Below are 19739 nucleotides of genomic sequence, written 5' to 3'. Positions count from 1 at the left end.
AAGCCAGATGTAAATACATTTGACACAGCAAGAATAATAGGTTGGTTCCGTAGCATCAGGACCAGAACATAGACAGGCTGTTTCCCCCAACACCTCGTCATTTGCAAACCTTGGGACCAGGTTGTCCTTTTCCAGGCGGTCCTTCTGGGCCTCTTGTTCCTGGAAGCCCGGCTTCTCCCTAGAGGAAATCACACTGAAGTCTTAGCTAACGTTCCATTGACAGAATACATAATTCTACCTTGTCTCCTCTTATTGCCAGCAGATTCAGCTGAGACCCTCCACTCTAGTCTCAAAATTAATTTGGAAGCATATCAATGAATAAATTAACATTAAACTTCAGTTCAACCAGAGCAGCTGAAATATCATGAAAAAGTCTAATTTCTCAGCCAATTTTCAAAGCAATAAGCTCACTTTCCTTTGGCTCTTCATTCACATTTGGTGGATATTATTTTTAACAAGAAAGACCTTCAGCCTTTCCATCTGCTGTTTTTCAGTACTTTTATTGAAAAATGAGTATTCAAATGTCAACTCAAAATTATTCAGGAAATCTTTACAATGGTCTTACTTCCTGAATGCATTTACAGACTCTCCTTTTGGAAAGGGTAAAAGGGGTATTTTTCTTTAAGTTTAAATTAATGTGCTTTCTAGAAATCCTGAAGGAACTAGGTTACTGGAAAATGCCAAGGCCAAAATACCAGAGAGGAGGCAGAGAATGTGAAACACTATTTTAGCCTTTAAATTGGTACTCTTTCTATCCAGAGTAAGTGAAAGGGAAATTTAAAATTGTGTGAATTTTCTTTTTAAAGATACTCTTTGTCCTGGATGGTTTAATTTGAGCTCCTGCAGGACCAAGATACCAGTCTGGTCCAATGGTTTGGACTCCAATAATATGAAAACCTTACTCTTACCTTCTTCCCTGCAGCTCCATCTTCTCCTGGTTCTCCTGGTTGACCCGGGGAACCTTTTGAACCTGGCTCCCCCTGGTGGATAAACAAATATATTATCTCCTTTAAGGTTGTAGTTACCAACCACCTACATTCCGAGGTACTTGCAATTAGATACACTTACAATGTTTGAGAAAAGTCTCTGAGGGGAGAAATCTGATTAGTAATTAATAGTAACTAAGCTGGTTGACCTTGGGCACATTACTTCACCTTATGTGCCTCAGTTTTGTATTCTATGGCCATGGGTTCAATAGCAAGCCCCCCAAAGTGAACTTGGTTAGAATAGAGTCTGCAGATATGGTCAAGTTAAGATCAGGTAATTAAGATGAGTCCTAATAAAGTATTAATGGTGTCTTGATAAAAATAGGAAAATTCCAAGTGAAGAAAAATACATAGGGAAATTATCATGTGGCCACAGAGGCAAAGACAAAAGTGAAAAATAATAGTAGAGCAAGGATCAGGACCACAGCTACACAGACAAGCAAGGATTCTGCCTACAGGCTTGGGGGAAAGCAAGGCCTGTGAACACTTTGACTTTGGACTTCTAGCATCCAAAAACCATGAGAAAATGATTTTTTGTTTTCCTAAGCCACCAAGTTTGTGGTTCTTTGTTATAACATTACCTCTGGAAAACTAACATAAAATGAAATGAAAAATTGGGCCCCAACACCACTTCCAGTTCTCATATTCAATCATTCTATTTGCTTTCAACTTAATTTGTGATTAAAAATAAGTACTTGCTGGGTGTGGTGGCGCATGCCTGTAATCCCAGCAACTCAAGAGGGTAAGACAGGAGGATCATGAGTTCAAACCAGCCTCAGCAAAAGCAAGGCACTAAGCAATTCAGTGAGACCCTGTCTCTAAATTTAAAAAACACAAAAATAGGGCTGAGGATGTGGCTCAGTGGTTGAGTGCCCCTGAGTCTAATCCCTGGTACCCCCCCAAAAGAAAAAAAAGTTATTTAAAATATTCATTAAAAATGCTAATTTCAGAGAGCATAAAAGTGTTCATACAGCATTTAGTAAAAGCAAAAAAATATTGACTTAATCAAAAAACATTTCTGCTAATATAAAAAAAGCTAGTGGGAGTAAAAAGCATAGTAAAACTTTTTTTAAAAAAGTAGAATACAACAAACATGAAAGAATAAAAAATAAACTTGAAAATAAAATGTACAAAGATTCACAAAATTAAAAGGCAACAGTTTTTTTTAAGGCAACAGTTTTTAAAAACTAATAATAATAAATAAATCTCTAACAGGAATTTTTAACATTTAAAAAAGAAAATTTTAAAATTTTATACAAGGTTTTCTAAAAAGTTTGACATCATTATTAAAAGTACATGTATGAAGACACGGATTGGTGTGAACACACTTTATATATAATCAGAGATATGAAAAATTGTGCTCTATATGTGTAATAAGAATTGTAATGCATTCTGCTGTCATTTATTTTTAAAAATCAATTTTAAAAATTTAAAAAAGAATTATTATGCATTCCATTGTTGTTCACATTTTTAAAAAATCAACAAAAAAATTCTGTAAAAAAATAAACAAATGCATTTTCAATTAAAAAAAGGGATTTCTAAAAACTAGAAAAAGAAGGAAATCTACCCAATTTGATATGACCCAATAATTTCACAATTTCACTTCTGAGTTCTTATCTAATAAAAATGAAAGCACTTGTTGTCCACACAAAAGCATATAAATAAATGTTCATAGCAACTTTATTTAAATTATCCAAACCCTAGAAACAATGAACTTACCAGAGGCAAATGAATAAGTTGTGATGTATCTACACAATGGAAAACCACACAGCAACATGGAAAAATAAACCATTTATAATGCTACAATATGTATCTCAAAATGATTTTGCTAAGTGAAAAGAAATTGGAAAAAATACATAGTATATGATTCCATTTATACAAAATTCTAAAAACCGTAAACTAATATGTACTGACAAAATGCAGATCAATGGTTAGCAGATCATTGAAAAGTGTATTATTATACAGGAATATTGAGGGAGAGAGGGAAAGATGGTATTACAGAAGGTAACAGAACTTTTGTGGGTAATGGATGCCTTTATTATCTTAGTTGTAAGAGGGTTTTCTAGCACAAACATATACTAAAACTTATCAAATAGTGAAGTTTAAGCATGTATAGCTATTATATGCTAATCATATAATAAACAATTATTTTAGATGTTTGCAAAATCCTGAATAAAATATTAGTCAATTGAATTATCATCATGAAAGAATATACTTATGATCAATTGATTTAACTCAAAAGTACAAGGATGATTCAACATCTAAAAATTCTGTTAATGTATCCGTTTAACAGGTTAAAAGGAAAAAAAAGATACAATTATTTAAAAATATGTAGAATTATATAAAATTTAGTATTCATTTATAATTAATAAACAGCATTTAGTATAGTTGAAATAAAAGAGAATTTCATTGACCTAATAGAGGGTATATTCCCAAAACTACAGCAAACATCACACTGAAGAGTGCCACTTTAGAAGCACTTCCTTCGAGGTTACTTCTTTTCAACAATTTACCTAAGATCCTAGCACTTTAATAAATCAATAAGAGAAAATAAATATAAAAATAAATAAGAGACAGAAGGACTAAAAAAGAAAAACTGTTTTCAATTTCAGACAACATTATCATGTACACACGGTGTTAAAAAAAAAAAAGCAAGAGACTCTACAATTAGAATAAGTGATTTCACATTGTGAATAGATTAAAAAATCAACATACCAAAACTAATACCAAACAAATTAAAAACTTTTCCTATAGATTGCTAATAACTAGGAGATACAGAAAAAGAGAAAAATTCCAATTACAAACATTTTTCCTGGATATCTGAGAATAATTTTAACAAAAGAAGTTCAAGTTATGAAATCTCTGGAGAAAATGATAAATATTTTCCTAAAAATCTGAATTTTATCTTGTAGTTTGAAAGTTTCAATATTTGGTCTCTAGATTCAATGCTATCCTAATGGGACATTTTGTTAAATTTAGCAATCTAATCCTAATATACATGTTAGAATCGATAGATAATAAGCAAGAAAGAAGATGATGTATTTTTCCCATCAAATGCAAAACTTATTTTTAATCTGTCATAGTCAATAGCAGGAAGTAGCACTGAGAGAGATATACAAAGAAAGCATCATAGGCCGCTCAGGCACTGATCCTCACAAATACAGAATCCTGACATAGAACATGATGGCATTACAAATCAGTGTGACCAAGATGGTTTATTCAAGAACTGAAGCACAAACACCTGGTTATCAATGTGAGGGAAAAAATAAATCCTACATTAGCCCATATACAAAAACAGATTCCATGTGGATTTAAGACCTAATTTTTTTAAAAGACACTAAAAAAATATTCAGAAACACAGGAATATCTTTATGGCTATAAGGCCAATAAATACTTTTTAAATAATAGTTTTAAAGCAGAAGTCATAAGGTGATAGAAATGTAAAACTTCCATACACTAAAAGATACTCCAAACTGGAAATGCAAGCCCCAGCCTAGGAGAAGATATTTGCAACCCATCTAACAAAAGAATAACATCCAGATAAAGAACAAGGAAAAAAAAAAAAAACCTAACCTCAAAAAAAAGAATGAATATAGCAATTTACAAAGAGAAAAGCTAGAGGTCCATTAAGCACATGAAAAACTGTTCATTTAGTAACAGGGAAAAAAACTAAAACAATGAGGTATATTTTACACATTTTGTGCTGAAGTCACTGCCTGTTGCTAGCAGGAGCATCATATGGCACCCCTGTTGAACAGGACTTTGGCAAAGCAAAGTTGAAGACTTGCATACTGTGCAGTCTTCCAGTCCTACCTCTATCTTCCACAAGTGAGGGAACCTTGGACTCTAACTTATACAAAAGAGAACAATGTCAATGGAGCATGGTTGACAAAAGCAAAAAAATGAAAGGCAATTTAAATATCCATCAACAAATGGGTAAACATAGAATGAGATTTTTCACACAATAGAAGAGTATAGAGCAATAAAAATGAATTAATTGATTATAGGGATATAAAAGTACTAATAAAACACACAAGACTAAGTATAACTACATTGCAGGATATGTATAGTCTAAGAACACAAAATAGTAATATGTGGTTTATGTATAAAAACACATGTAGGAAACTAGAAAAATTTGAAGGAATGATAAACACCAAAGTTATGATAGGGGTATGACTGGGGAGGGGAGGCAGAGCAAAGGCCCTCAGACAGGGTGGAGCCTGTGTCTCTGCTTTATCTGTAGTGCTTCTTTAAAACTGAATTCTGAGTCAACCCGGCAAAGTGTTATCATTTGATGAAGCTGGGCAGTGGAATACATGTGCATTCTTTGTATTATTATGCATACTGGTGAGCATATTTGAAATATTTTCTTTTTAAAAGTGAGAGAAACTTAAGGTTGCACAACTTGTAAGTGACAAAACTGGGATTTGAATTTAGGTGGTAAGGCTTAGCCTTACTATATTGTAGACTGCCTCTCTGGAATTAATATATAAATGACATAATGTGTATGTACATATGCCATGCACTTAGCATATTAAGTAGCACATCAATACCATACAAAAATGTAGCTATTATGCTATATTAATATGTTTTTTTCTTTATAATTACACATATAACATGTCAATTATTCTTAGACCCTCAACTTACATATTCTTTTCTTTTTGGTGGGAGGGTAATACCCGGGATTGAACTCAGGGGCACTCAATCACTGAGCCACATCCCCAGCCCTATTTTGTATTTATTTAGAGACAGGGTCTCACTGAGTTGCTTAGCACCTCGCTTTTGCTGAGGCTGGATTTGAACTCGAGGTCCTCCTGCCTCAGCCTCCTGAGCCGCTGAGATTACAGGCATGCGCCACCATGCCCAGGTTACTTTACATATTCTTCTAATACCCAAATGCTTTATAAGAATCAAGGCAATGACAATAGAACAAGGGTGAAGTGTAGTGCTCAGCATGGCTCATCAGACCTACACACTTTGAGAATGAGTTACAGAACTTGTGAAGGGTGAATCCTTCTCTTCAGTAGTATTTATTGAGTGCCTATCATGTCCTCAAAATAATCAACAAGATAAACAAGTGAAGCCCCAAGTGAAGCATTTCTTTTGGAACGGCACTGTATAATACCAATCATCAAGCAAGCCATGCATATAATCAGAATTCTTCTATTAGTCACATTTTAAGTTGTATCAAGTTAGATAGATGGCACATGCTGATCTGTATTGCAATTGGATATAAAGGAAGGTTTAATGTTACATAACTTTCTTAATAGCATCTGAACAGCAGAGTCAACTCACCTTTGGACCTTGCGCTCCAATCCCTACTGGTCCTCTAGGGCCTGTAGGTCCCATGGGGCCTACTTCTCCCTGGTAAGGAAAGAGTACTGAAATATTGCAGCAAAATAAAAACAACATATTCCTGCCTTTGATCTCCTAAGAGTTGTCTTCTTTCAACAAAGTGAGATAAAATAGTTTCATGTGCTTAATTCATACATGTATTGCCTGGGATCCTCTAGGCTAGATGGATTTTTATCATATTTGGAACATATAAATGTGAACCGACTTAAAATATAGGGTATGTAGTATGTTCGCAATTGGTTAAGAGCTCCTGTGGAGGCACCTAGAAAAGATAGGCAGTTACATTCTAGAACAACTAAAACGGACACATTGAAAGCCAAAATGATGTCTGATCAAGAGCAACATCATAACCAGAGAGAGCAACCTGAGTTTTCAATGATAAGCCTTCAATAAAAACCACAAGGAAAGCAGTAGTTTTCTATGGAGCTACTTCTCATATGGACAGCTGTAGGAAGTATACTCTCAGGTGAGAAGTCTCTGGGAAGCATTTTGTTTATTTAACCATGAATAGTGATTCCTTGAAACAACATTAAAAGTGGTTAGCTAAATAATAAGTGGCATGCCTTTCCTCCAGAGATAAATAACAGTTCCAAATAAAGAGGTAACTTGATACCAATGTTCATGGAATTAGAGGTATATAAAAACACAAATAAAACACAAGGCTAAGTACAAATACATTCAGAATGATAAGTAATGGTTCCATTCAGCTCATTTCTGACTGTCTCCTTAACAGCACTCCTGGGGGAGTTCTGATGAGAAAACCAATTAGCCACGACCCAGAGAGGCCTGGAACCACAGGCCACGGTCTACTGACATTACAGTTTGCGTTGCCAGAATAGGGTCTACTACCCAAAAATATCAAAGAATATAAATAAGTCTGTGTAAGTAAAACCTTCTTAAAGCATAAAGAATATATATTATATTTTATAAATTGTTAGGAATATCAGTAATATTTGGTATAAAGATCTCTGATTTCTAAGTTCACTCTATCTGTTCTCTTCCAAATAACATTGACCAGAAAACAGCAATTCTACTATAGATAAACTCTGCTGTCATTTAGAAAGTTACCTTAGAACCAGGTAAGCCTTGTCCTGGGGGTCCTTGTGGACCAGGGGGACCAGTAGGACCTTGGATTCCCTTTGAAATAAAAAATTTAAGAATGTTATTAATGAAATCAAGAAGATATTTGGGTAAGAACAGTTTCAAGTCCTCTAACGCGATCATTTAGTTCTCATTCCATAATAGATGATTTATATGACATAAATGTTTTTCAAATGGAGTGGCAAGGGCTTTTAGTTGAAACCTAGATGGGATGGCAGACTAACAGAAGAGAACAGCCTGAACCCCTAACACTGATGGAGAGTCACCAGGCCAGCTTGGAATTTTGAGTAAGAAAAGTAAAATTTCATCAAATTGTTGACCCAATTCATATTTCTGTCACATGCAAGCAAACCCTATACCCCTAACTTGGACCGATTATATTTTGAGATGTTAAATTGAAAGTTGATCTGGGCTCTAAGAAGCAACAAGCCAGCAGACGCCACACTGAAGAATGACCAGACTGATTCTCTCCCTCACACTGCAGATGTAAAAGGTGGGAGGAAGAGAGGATTTGTAAAGTTCTCCAGTAGTCTAGATTTTAAGGAGGGTTTTTTTGTTGTTGTTGTTGTTGTTTAGAAAATGGAAGGGGTTTGAGTTACTTCTTTCTTTATACTGGTCTAGAAAGAGGACTTCAGTGGATATTTCTTACTTGTATAGTTTGATTTTTGTTTTGGGGACCCAAGGGACCAGAGTCCAACTCAAGCTTGAGAAAGCTAAGATGGCCTGTGGTAGCCAAAAGAAGCCAGGGGCCGTCTGTGGATCCAGAGTCTACCAGAGCAAAAGTCTCATGAGATGTCCCTGCAAAGAAATTGTATGCTAAGTGTGAGACAGCGTTAGCCTGGAACTATTATCAGTCTTGCCCAAGAGACATGGAAGGATAACAGAACTCCAACAGAGAAAGTCCCCAGTAAAGCAGAGGCAGAGAGGGAGGAGCAGCTGTAGGAAGGGACTCTTCATCCACACCCTAGAAGGGACAAAGAGACCCATGAAGGAGCCCCACAAGGAAGAGGTCAGCTTCACACATCTGCAAAGCTCTGAGTGCCCAAAGCCACCTGCTATAGCACCAAACAAAAAAGAGTCCTCAGGCCCTCACACCCAGCCTTCTCCCTGGCTCAGCCCCAGAGAATTGAGAAATACTCCCTCCCTACAGATGGTACCAGATAATGAAGACTAAAAGCAAAGTTAACATATTGACTGAACACTTTTTGTTACAGAATTAAGAGACTGGTAACTTGCAACGACCCTATAATTTTCTATTACTTAAAAGTGATTTATTTGTTTTTTAAAGTCTATAGTCTGTTGGAAATTCTTTCAAGACAGAAAAAGAGTTTCCCACGGGGAGGGGGGACATTAAAGGATGATTAGAGAGAAAAAAATCTGTTTTGCTTATATCCCACAAATAATGTTTATTTTATACAGTTATAATGTAATAGATGTTATACCCTTTTCTCCCTTAGATGATACCACTGCTTTTTCATTTTAAAAATACAAATACTAGTCCCTTTTTCTCTGGTTGACAAAGGTAAGCAGCCCAAACAATTTAGGGAAGTTAAGGTTGTTGCACTGTCAATATGGACTGGTTTCAAAACATAACCCTTTCTGACTTTTACAGTAGTCCACAAGTTGCATACAAATAGGACAAAAAAATTACAGGATGTACCATATGTAGATGTACATGTGTGTATGTGGTTATTTATATTCCACTTTATTTTGTAAAACATCTGAAGCTATCAAGCCTCCAAATATTTAGGGAAAATCTGGAGGTCATTTAAAAAAATTGTAAACATGATGATGGGAACAGAAGTTCACTCGTAAACAGATGAGTAGGAAAACTCATTTCTATAAGTGACATTGGAGGAAATAATAATCACAATAATTCAGTGGATAAACTTGTTAAATTAAGGATAAGAAGAAAATTGAATAACTGCATACACAGGTTAAATTTAAGTAGAATTTATGTCATTTATCTTAATGGGGTAAATAAATTCTTGTTTAAAGCAGTTTACAAAGAATACATTCCATTTGCTTTCCTATCCATTAGGGGTCAGTTCTATAAGGACAGTTTTACTCAAAAATTGGGTTTTTTTTCCTCTTGGAGAAGAAAATGAAGGAAGTCAAGGAGGTTTGGGGTTTTTTGTTTGTTTGTTTGTTTGCTTGCTTTTTAAGCTGCAACAAACTCCATCAAGGACCAGCATTAAAGGAAACAGGAAGCCACAGGTGGGCGGGCTGGGATCCGCTGGCCGTCTGGACAGACCCGTCTCTCTTTGAACCTCATTCTCCACCAGAGTGGTAACTCAGCATAAGACACAGGATGTGGCAGTACCATCTAGCAGCTTTCAGGACCAGAATGTGAGCCCTGATGAACCCAGAAAATACACTAGAAATCCTGAGAAGGCCTGGTGGAAGAGTCAATCCAGGATCCTTCAGGAGTCAAAACACCCAACTCTTAATTATTATCTAAATATTTATTTACAGATTTATCTTGGCTTCTTCTGCGCCTTAATCCTCTTAACACAGCCAAGAGCAAGGAAATGGAAAGAGGAGTAATAGCCAACTTCACTGTTGCCTGGGATGACAAAAATATGTAATAATAATAACAAGTTAGCAGATGGTTAGAAACAAACTTACAGCTAAATGTCTAGTGAGATTTGGAATTGTCTCAAGGTTTTCTTCTTTCCTTAAGACCCTCGATAAAGGAAGCAGTAGTCATGCTCTAGGCCACAGGATAATCCAAACCTTAACCATAAATTTTCATCAAACCAACTTGTCACTTTCTAACCTGGATGATAAATCTGTATTTGCTGCTGACGTTTTATTAAATGAGATATGTAGACAAATGCATATGGTAAAACTATGTGGCATGCATTTATGAGTATGTCAAAATGAACCCCACTATGACATATAACACACTATTTTAATTTTCAAAGTGTATGGTAAATAATAATAGTAAAATTACTGTTATACTATTTTCACATTATTTAGACAATTATCCAGTTTTTCCAAAAGTTATCAGATCTTAGAAGCAGAGGTCTTTCCTTTCTTCTGACCAAAAGGGGCCAGGTAACTTTTATAAAATCCTACTTGTAGTTTGCTTATATCCAGGAAGGACGCCACTTAAATAAATTGATCACTTCCAATTCTGGTCCTTATTTTAAGTTTAATACCATTTTTAGTTTGGTGTGTAGATAAGGATGGGAAGAACTCCCCTGGCATTGGGACCGAGTGGGACATAATCACAAAGTTTTGAGGGGAAATAACATACAAACTGACACGTAAGTAACTATTGCTCTCACAAGGGGAACTAAAAATATAAAATGTTACCTCCAAACTCATACCCTGGTTAATTAGGTTTTAGTGATAAAAGTCAAAGCACCAAGAAACATAAAATTTATATTTGAGTCTTGGAAAGTTGTAAAATGAAAATGTTTCCATGAAACTCTCCTTCTACATTCATTTCTGGACTTAACATATATTTCATTGCAATTTGACTGTCAAATGTATTCATAGATATTTGTAGGATTGGCCTTCAATGAACACCAGGATTGGGCTGGAATGCTTGGTACCATGAGAATGAAAACAAGCATCAGTTACCTGTTCTCCTTGACTCCCAGTGCCCGGGATGCCCATTGGTCCTTGAGGTCCCACAGGTCCCAAATCTCCCTGTATAGAAAACGTCAGAAGTACAACAATAAATAAAACCTCCTTCTTTTATGCTTTCCAATCTGAATTTAGGCTTGATTAAAATCTATATTTATACTTCAAAAAATTCAACAAGTAAAATCATAAGACCTCATTGCTTTTGATGATCTCTAGATCAAATTTGCCAAAAGAGTCAATGACATTTTCACTATTTTGTCTAAACTGGTTGGTATGTACATGGGTTTATATTTAGAAATTATGTTTCTCACAACCAGAATTTCCGAATAGTTATCATAATAATATAAAAACTTCCTGTTAGGACCATAACATAAATATTTAAGAGTTTAAAATTCTTGGGGTATAAGAAAACTGGAATTTGAAAGATAAATTGAAGAAGATATGTTTAAATTTTTCTAAGTAACTTTCCTCTCCAAATCTTATTAAAAGAACAAAAGTAAATACTACTCATACTTTATATAATATTGAACTATATTAAACTTGTGCGAAGACACACTCTGGAATGTACTTCTTAGTATTTCAATTTTGAAATTAAGAAAAATCTAAAGTGAAGCCTACAAAATTAAAGAACCCTACCTTCTACTCCCATGAAATAAATTCTATCCTTAACAGAGCTTACAATATTAGTAAAGGAAACAGAAGACAATAAGCAAGACAAGAAGATAAATGCTACATTGAATAATGATTTAGGGGAAAAACTAATTGAGAAAATGGCGTGGCAGTAACAATTGGAAAATGAACCCAGATGGCCTCACTGATGACAAGGAATGAGCCAGGTAGAAACCTGGAGAAAGAGCATTCCAGGCAGAGCACACAGCCGGCGTAAGGATGATCCCTGTACATTTCAGAAACAGCAAGGAGACTGTATGGGTGGAGATGGGGACCATGAGGGAGGGTGGTAGGTGATACATGGCAGTGGCCAGGCAGAAGGATCAATAGGTCCTGTGAGACAATGGTACTTGTTCTTGCTCTTCTCTGAGTGGTGTGACTGGGTGACTTCACCAAGAGTTGAAAAAAAGAGAGGGTCCAAGGACTGAGTCCTTTAATCTCTCCAGTCATTAGAGGTCAGAGGAATGAACCAGAAACAGCAGTAGAGACTGAGGAGCAGCAGCCAGAGAGACCAAGCAAAGAGAGGGTTTCAAGAAGGTGAGGGAGCAAGAAAGGGTACTGATAGGTCAAGTAAAATGACAACTGAGAACTGACCACTGGGTTGAGCTACATGGGTAGGTGTGCTTATTTCAATGGCAACTATATTTAGACAACTTCAAGTCAGCAACCTTTTTCTTAAACAGTGGGATAATAATGTTTTGGGCCTGAGGACGAAAATTAGGTCTCTTTCGTAACAGATCAGTGCTGCTTTGAGAGTGTGAAATCAGCCATACACAATATACAAAGCAGCAGGTGTGCTTGTGTTCCAATAATGTTGTCATAGAAAGACAGGCAGCTGAGGCTATGTAAATATGTTGTTATGAACAAAAGTAAATGCTACTCATACTTTATATAAATAATATTGAATTATATAAAACTTGTACCAAGACACACTCTGGAACATACTTCTTAGTATATTGTCCACCTTGGTCTAAATAAATAAGGAAAATATTATGGACTCAAGTTTTGATTCAGAACCCGATTATTCTGATTCAGTACTTGATTGTTCATTATGCAAGAGTCACTGTGCTAAATGCTTTTCATGATTTTTCTCACTAATCCTCCCAATAACTCTCTATGGTGGGCATCACCATTTTCCAAATGACCTTAAGTAATTTGCTCCAGGTCACATACCTATTAAGTGGCAGACATGAGATTCAAATCTACACTCTGTCTCAATCCTCAACCCAACTCATAACCACTATTCTGCATGTATTCAATAAACACATAAAAATTATATCCTTTTGTATGTTTTTTTTTACAATTAAAGTCTGTGTCATAACTAATTTTTTGTTTTGTTGCAAATATATACATTTGTGAGCCCTCATCATAGGGTGTTTATGTTATCGCTTGAATCACACCAAAGTCTTTGAATCTAATGCTACACCTAAAAGAGCAGGAGAGGAAGAGAGGGGGAAAGGAAAGAGAAGACAGTATTGATTTAGGAAGGGGATAGCAAATAAAAGCTTTTTATGCAGAGCGTTTTCTTTGCATGAGCTCCAGATGTAAAAACACAAATGCCATGTCACAACAACCCTTGAAAAAGTTAATTTACTGAACTCACAAAACAATGGTTCTGTTGTATTCAGTTCCCACTGCCCCCAAAGAAAAAAGAACATCTTACATATTTTGGAAGTATTTTGGAACTGCAGTTACAACCAGAGCTGAGCTCTTTGAAGCAAGAAAGAAATTTATATGATCCATTACTTATCATTATCTCTGCTATTCAAATACAGACAACCAGAAGAAATAACTACCAGAAAATAAAAGGAATAAGTCATTTCAAGATTGAGGATAATCATGAGTATCAGTTATTACTCTAATTTAATAAATAATATAATGTGTGCTTAACGGTTGGCATATAAATGACTCCAAATTGATATGAGGTCTCTGGTTTTTGCACATATCTTCTGTCTCCTCCCCTTGACAACTTTCACTTCACATTGCTTTTTAGAATCTGAGCAGCTTGCAGTAACTTCTGTCACCAGCCTCACCACCCGCTTCTAATCAGGGTCATGATCTTCAGATATTTTAAAGAAAATGAGTAACTAATGCTAAAGAGTAAAGCAATGTCTGATGGCCTGGAGCTGACCTGACCCTGGCAGCTGGGCTGCAGTGCTGAACATAAACAAGTTCATCAAAGCGACAGACCAAGACAAAAGCAAGACTACTCAGTACTCATGTCTGAGCACAGACAAAACCACAAACACTGTCCAAATCCCTAGAAATGGCCAAACATCCTCCTGCACTGGCTGAAATGAGTTGCTGCTACTTCTTTGACTATTACATCTCAACCTAACACCATTTTTCCCAATTTCTAGATGAGACTCGTTAAAATACTCAAACTTAAAATTATTCCCACTTTCTGGTAGCATCCAACGCAAAGCAACCTATGCTGTCTTGGAAGCTCCCAAAAGTCACCCAACACAAACCCAAGTTCTATAAAAAATCTCTTCTTCTTCCTTCCTAGTTGCAGTTGGTCGCCCAGGGTTTATGGTCTCCATGTTGCAATGAGTCAGTAAACCTTTGTTTAACTAAAGGTGGACTCCTATTGTTTCTTGCTGTAGGGTATCAACACTAGTTTTCTTAAATGAGTTCTATTATTTTAACTTCATTTTAAGGTAAATATTTTTGAATGAATGCCTGAAGGTAGAGATGGACTGTAATGAGGCCAAAATGTTTTTAACAACTATTTTCTATTACACTAAGGACAGGTGATTTTTGCTAATGTCTGTCTTCAAAGATGCTTTGCTGATGACTGAAGTCACAGAAAGTTAGAAACCAAATAAGTGACACATTACTCTAAATAATGGGACTTCCCAGATCATAATTCATCCAATATAATAAATATACCTTGCATAGACAAGATTTATAATTAATTGGATACCTATGTGTCGTGATTGTCATGTTATATTTGGTTTTAAAGTGTACACTCATTAAAAGCAATGACAAAAATAATTTTACTGGCATTGTTTCCATTATACACCTTGTATACAGTACCTTGTCCCCTTTGATTGACAGGCCTTGTAACCCTTGTGGGCCAATTGGTCCTTCAGAACCCTTTTCACCCTGAAAGTGCATAGAAGGGTTATCAGCGCATTGATAAAAATTATTTAAAAGATTTACATTAAAGTTACTATGAATTATACTTCAAATTGATTTTTTCAATCAAGTATCCAAATTCACTGCCCACTGACTCTAAGATTTGCAACTTGTAAAAAAAAAATTAGTCATATCATTTTCACAGGAAGGAGTCTGTCCCAGCAGAATACATATATAGCATTGCTGAAATTGGAAAAGAGCTCAATTTCCAATCTCAATAGAAATACTGAAACCAGGAACCTAATCAATAAATCATGTAGTACAACTACCTGGATCAAGCCTCCTGTTCCTTAACATGGCTACAATTGGATCCATGGTACAAGAAAATTTGTCTCTCATATATGTGAACCAACACTTGCAAGATTGGATTACTTATTAAATGTTTTATATCTGAACTTACAGAGACATTCATTGAAAATCTAGGTTTAGAAGGCTTCGTGGAAAACCTTGTATTTGCTTCTATGATCAAATGATCTCTGTGAACAGCTGTTCTTACTATATCTATGAAGTCATAGCACTTCATGCCTTTGTTATAAAAAATAAACCATGTCAATCAGAAACAACATTCATTTAATAAATTCATTAGAACCAAGAATAAAATCAAAGAACATTTTTAAGAAACCTAAGAAAAAGGAAAATATAGCTATATCTTTCTATCCATAATTTATTCACTTACTCGCTACAAATTAACCACAATCTGACTGAGTCAACAGGTCTGCCAGGCTGGGGAATGAAGTGCTCTGACTGGTGGGTTTTTCTGATCATTACCACAGAGCTAAGTTCCATGTACTTGACCCTAAGGAAACACTGAAAACCATGTGTTCTTTCCTTATTGAAACAGAGGCCAATGCAGAGCCTGGGGTTATTATAAAGAGTATATCATCACATTATACTTCATTTAACATAAAAGTATGTTGAACATGTCACTAAGGCATTCCCTGGAATATATTTCTTAGTGTTTCACATATTCATTTCTTATCTGTTTTTTTTTTTGTTGTTGTTGTTGTTTTGTTTTGTTTTTTTGAGGTTTGTGGGGGTTTTGTTTTGTTTTTGTACTAGAGATTGAACTCAGGGCCACTTGACCACTGAGCCACATCCCCAACCCTATTTTGCATTTTATTTAGAGATAAGAGTCTCACTGAGTTGCTTAACACCTTGCTTTTTGCTGAGGCTGGCTTTGAATTTGTGATCCTCCTATCTAAGCCTCCTGAGGCACTGGGATTACAGGTGTTCAGCACCACACCCAGCCCTCATTTGTTTCTTTATCTTTAACACAAACACACAGAGATTATAAAGATAAATAATTTTCACAATTTGAATTTTCCGGATTGTTTGGGCTGCACATAAAAAAAGACATTTGTGATGTGCCAAAACTTTAATGAAACTATGTATCATAAAACTTTCTAAAATGTAGTTCTAAGTCTTTGACCTGTTTTCTAAGAATGATACTTTAGTTATGAAATATCATATTTATCCAAAATATTACTAACATTATTGTGGCAACTTTAATGTCTTAACAAGGTCCTCTTCAAAATTCAGCTCACAACATAGTATGAATTATTTGTTACAGCAATTGCTTTTCCTCTTTTGAGATTTGGGTTTCTCAGAGACAACTGAGTATTGATCATAATGAAAGAATCTGAGAATGAGATACAATTTTAGAGTATGAGGCCATATTGAGAAGGTCAGAACTGAATGACCTGACAGAATAACTTGTGCAGGGTCTGAGAAATCAGCATATGGTTCTCTGGGCTGTGTGGATGTGTGTCTACGTGGGGGGTGGGGAAGACTTTAGAAATGAAGAAAGAACCCAGAAATGCATTATTGTTTGCTGTGAAATTTTTTTAATAGTGCCCAACGTATTTTGGAGAACCATTTCCTATGTGGTGTTTGGCAGATGTGTTATAGATATGGGTAAACCACCTAGACAACAGGACAGCAAACTACAGCCCACTGGCCAAATCCCATAGCCAGCTTTTTGTAAACACAGTTTTGTTGCAGCAGCCAGATTCATTCATTGATACGTTTTTATGGCAGCAACAGCACAGTTGAGTCATTGCAACAGATACCATATGGCTTACAAAGCCTAAAATATTTGCTATCCAGCCCTTTACAGAAGTTTGACATGCCCTGGTGCAGAGGAACTTGAGCTCCAAGAATTATATGTGGGAAGCAGTAGAAAAGTTTGAATTCATAAGAGTTGGTCTTTGTGGTAAAAAAATCAGTTTTCTTATGATATTGATGGCAGTATAAATTGATGTATTAGATTTTGTATCCTATCTGTGTTTCATAAAACAAAGCTGTGAGCAGTGTTGCCATAGCTACACTGAATAACTTGACTTCTGGGCATCAATATGCTCTTTATCACTGGAGCGTTAATGACTGCAAACTGAGAGTTTCTAATTTCATATGTGGTAATTACATGAAATAGAAATCTGTTGATGACTTATTTTATAATTAAATATTTCACCATACTTTTACATTAAAAGAAAATTGACAAATTCCTTCACACAATACAGTGCAAATAGTCAGGAAATACTTAACTTCTAATAATCCGTGTTTTTAAAAATTTGTGATTCATGACTATGCAGGACAAAGTGCTATGGTTTTTTTTTTTTTTTCCTAGTTCAGAGGCTTTTATTACCTTAGGTCCTGGAAATCCTTCTCCAGGTAAGCCCCTCTCTCCTGGTGCTCCCTCAGGACCACGGGGACCCTGGTTAGGGTAGGAGGGAATGAGGAGCAGGTGAGAGAGCAAGAAAGAAAGGCAGAAAGAGAAAGGGAAGAAGAGGGAAGAAAGAGAATAGTTATATTTCAGTTCACAAGGATATGGCGGAGATATAGTCCTCCTAAGTTTTTCCTGAGTGTCCTTCTAGTAATCTCCCAAAGTATTTTGGAAAACCATTTACATTGATCAGCAGAATTGTAGAGTTGTAAAGAAGAAATTCACATTGTATTCAAATACTTATTCTGTTTGATTGGCATAAGCACTTCTAGTATCCTCAAATTAGAGGAAAATGGAAATTAAGTGATGCTTCAGAATAAGGATTAGGAAATAAACGCTATGAGGAAAGGCTAAAAATTCAAGACTATGTGATCTGGAGAAGGATGCAGTGTTATTTTAAAATTTGGTTAAGTTTTAAGGGAGCCCAGTGAAGAAATCACTGCACAGCTGTTGCAAAGCATTGGATACTACTTACATGTGTTTTGATTTCTGTCCTGATATACTTGGACTAAAACTTTAATTATTTCAGGAACCCATTGACTCCACTGGCAGTTCTATGCATAAGCTGATATCTTGATAGATCAATGAAGGGAAACATGGTTTTCCATGTTGATGATTAAAATTAAGTCTGGATAACTATTGCTCAGAAGAGGAGCACTTCTAAAGGCACTAGAAGAGGAGAGGACTTCTCGGTCCTAGGCTTTGAAATGGACTGGCAGAAAACACCCTAATTGGAAAACATAAAACACTAGCAAGGTTTTCATTTAAACTAGAAAAAAAAATTTAAACTATGAATTTTCCCCTTTTCTTCTTGTCCAAAAGGTTAAAAAGAAAGAAATGTAAAGGAACTAACAACAAACCTCTTAAAAGCAAAAACTTGAGAATTTCCTCTAATGATCTTCAGATGATTCAGATTAGCTAACTAGGGAAGTCCTGGAACAGTCTAATAAATTTCCCTCAAGGCCCAAAGCCAGCACACTGCAGGCTGCAAGGTACACTAATCCAGGATTACCTAAGAGATGCATTAGACTGGTGGCAGAACAAGGGTGCAGCATTATGTTCAGCAGTAGCAGACCCATTATGAATTTGTATTTAAGAAAGAAAACTAACTGTATCCCAGTGTTTAACTTCTTTGTGCTTTGCCCTAATATTGCATATTTTTAAAGACAGTCTTTTTTTACTATTCAGTAAAGACTTTAATTAAAAGAAAAAGCTAACATCTAATTGAATTTAAATTATAATGCTTGTGACCTTTAACAATCCAAAATCTTAATCAAAGCACTAATATCCATGACAGCTTACTCTAATGGTAGAGCAGTCAGCTAGGGAGGAAATAAAAAGGAGCATGAAACTGGATTGCAAACTAAACTGAAAAGTGCCAAGTTAAAATCATACACGTTCTCAAAGAACAGCAACTTTTTCTTCTTCCCTAATGATAGGACTAATGAAAATGAAACCTTTTATATTAAACATAGTAAAGTCTTTTTCCCAGCTCAGTTTTTTTTTTCATTCATTCAACAAATACTTACCAAACACCCAAGAAGTGGAAGGAATTGTACTAGGAATAGCAGACAGATCTCCTTGTCTCATGGAATTTAGTCTTGCATGCTAGTTAAAAGGAGATTTTGGTGTCTTTTAAACCAAGGTTCAAGTCTGACTTTTGCTACATATTAGCAATGTCACCTTGATCAGATAATTCAATCTCTCCAAAGCTCAGCATCATCTTCAGAATGATGATGACAGTACTACCTCAGCCACTAGTATTATTGTAAAGATTCAGAGACATTTAGAGCTCTTACATATGACTGCATGCCTGCTGCAATTATCAAACCTAATTTTACTTCAGCTCCACCATTGTTACAAATGTCCTTTGTGGAGTGTTTAGAAATAAGGAAATCTCAGAGGTTGGTCTACATTAGGCAAAGTGGTGACAGGCATTTATTCTGGCTGCACAGAATAAATGAATTTTCTTCCCTCCTCCTCTGCACTTGTAGAATACAGCAATGAAAGTGAAAGTAATGGAGGAGTTAAGGAATCATGCGTTGAGAATGGAGTTAAGTCTGTTAAGTCTGTTGAGAATGGAGTTAAGGCTCCTGGGCCAGCACTTAGGGGAATTAAAAAATCAGTGATCCAAGGTTTAATTACTGTGAAGTGTCAGAGAAATATTC

At 35.6% G+C, this 19739-nt stretch overlaps 1 protein-coding gene across 4 annotated transcripts in view; it reads right to left on the bottom strand.

Moving 5' to 3' along the window:
- Col28a1 (collagen type XXVIII alpha 1 chain) overlaps positions 1–19739 on the bottom strand; it is a 164203-nt gene that overhangs the window by 94179 nt on the left and 50285 nt on the right. For 3 of the 4 annotated variants that reach the window (XM_046422560.2, XM_046422561.2, XM_046422563.2), the window contains exons 14-20: positions 17494–17562; positions 14748–14816; positions 11034–11102; positions 7410–7478; positions 6282–6350; positions 909–980; positions 110–178 (exon numbers count right to left, since the gene is read on the bottom strand). In XM_046422560.2, coding sequence (XP_046278516.1) covers positions 110–178; positions 909–980; positions 6282–6350; positions 7410–7478; positions 11034–11102; positions 14748–14816; positions 17494–17562 — 486 coding nt within the window. The remainder of the gene's footprint in view (positions 1–109; positions 179–908; positions 981–6281; positions 6351–7409; positions 7479–11033; positions 11103–14747; positions 14817–17493; positions 17563–19739) is intronic. The other variant, XM_046422562.2, reaches the window with a different exon arrangement.

This window comes from Marmota monax, unplaced genomic scaffold (assembly GCF_021218885.2).
Source record: "Marmota monax isolate L192 unplaced genomic scaffold, Marmota_monax_Labrador192_F-V1.1 WCK01_AAM20220418_F8-fsc00144, whole genome shotgun sequence".
In the NCBI taxonomy this organism is placed as follows: Eukaryota; Metazoa; Chordata; class Mammalia; order Rodentia; family Sciuridae; genus Marmota; species Marmota monax.
The sequence above is the reverse complement of the archived record's forward strand: the minus strand, read 5'-3'. Positions and strand labels throughout refer to the sequence as shown.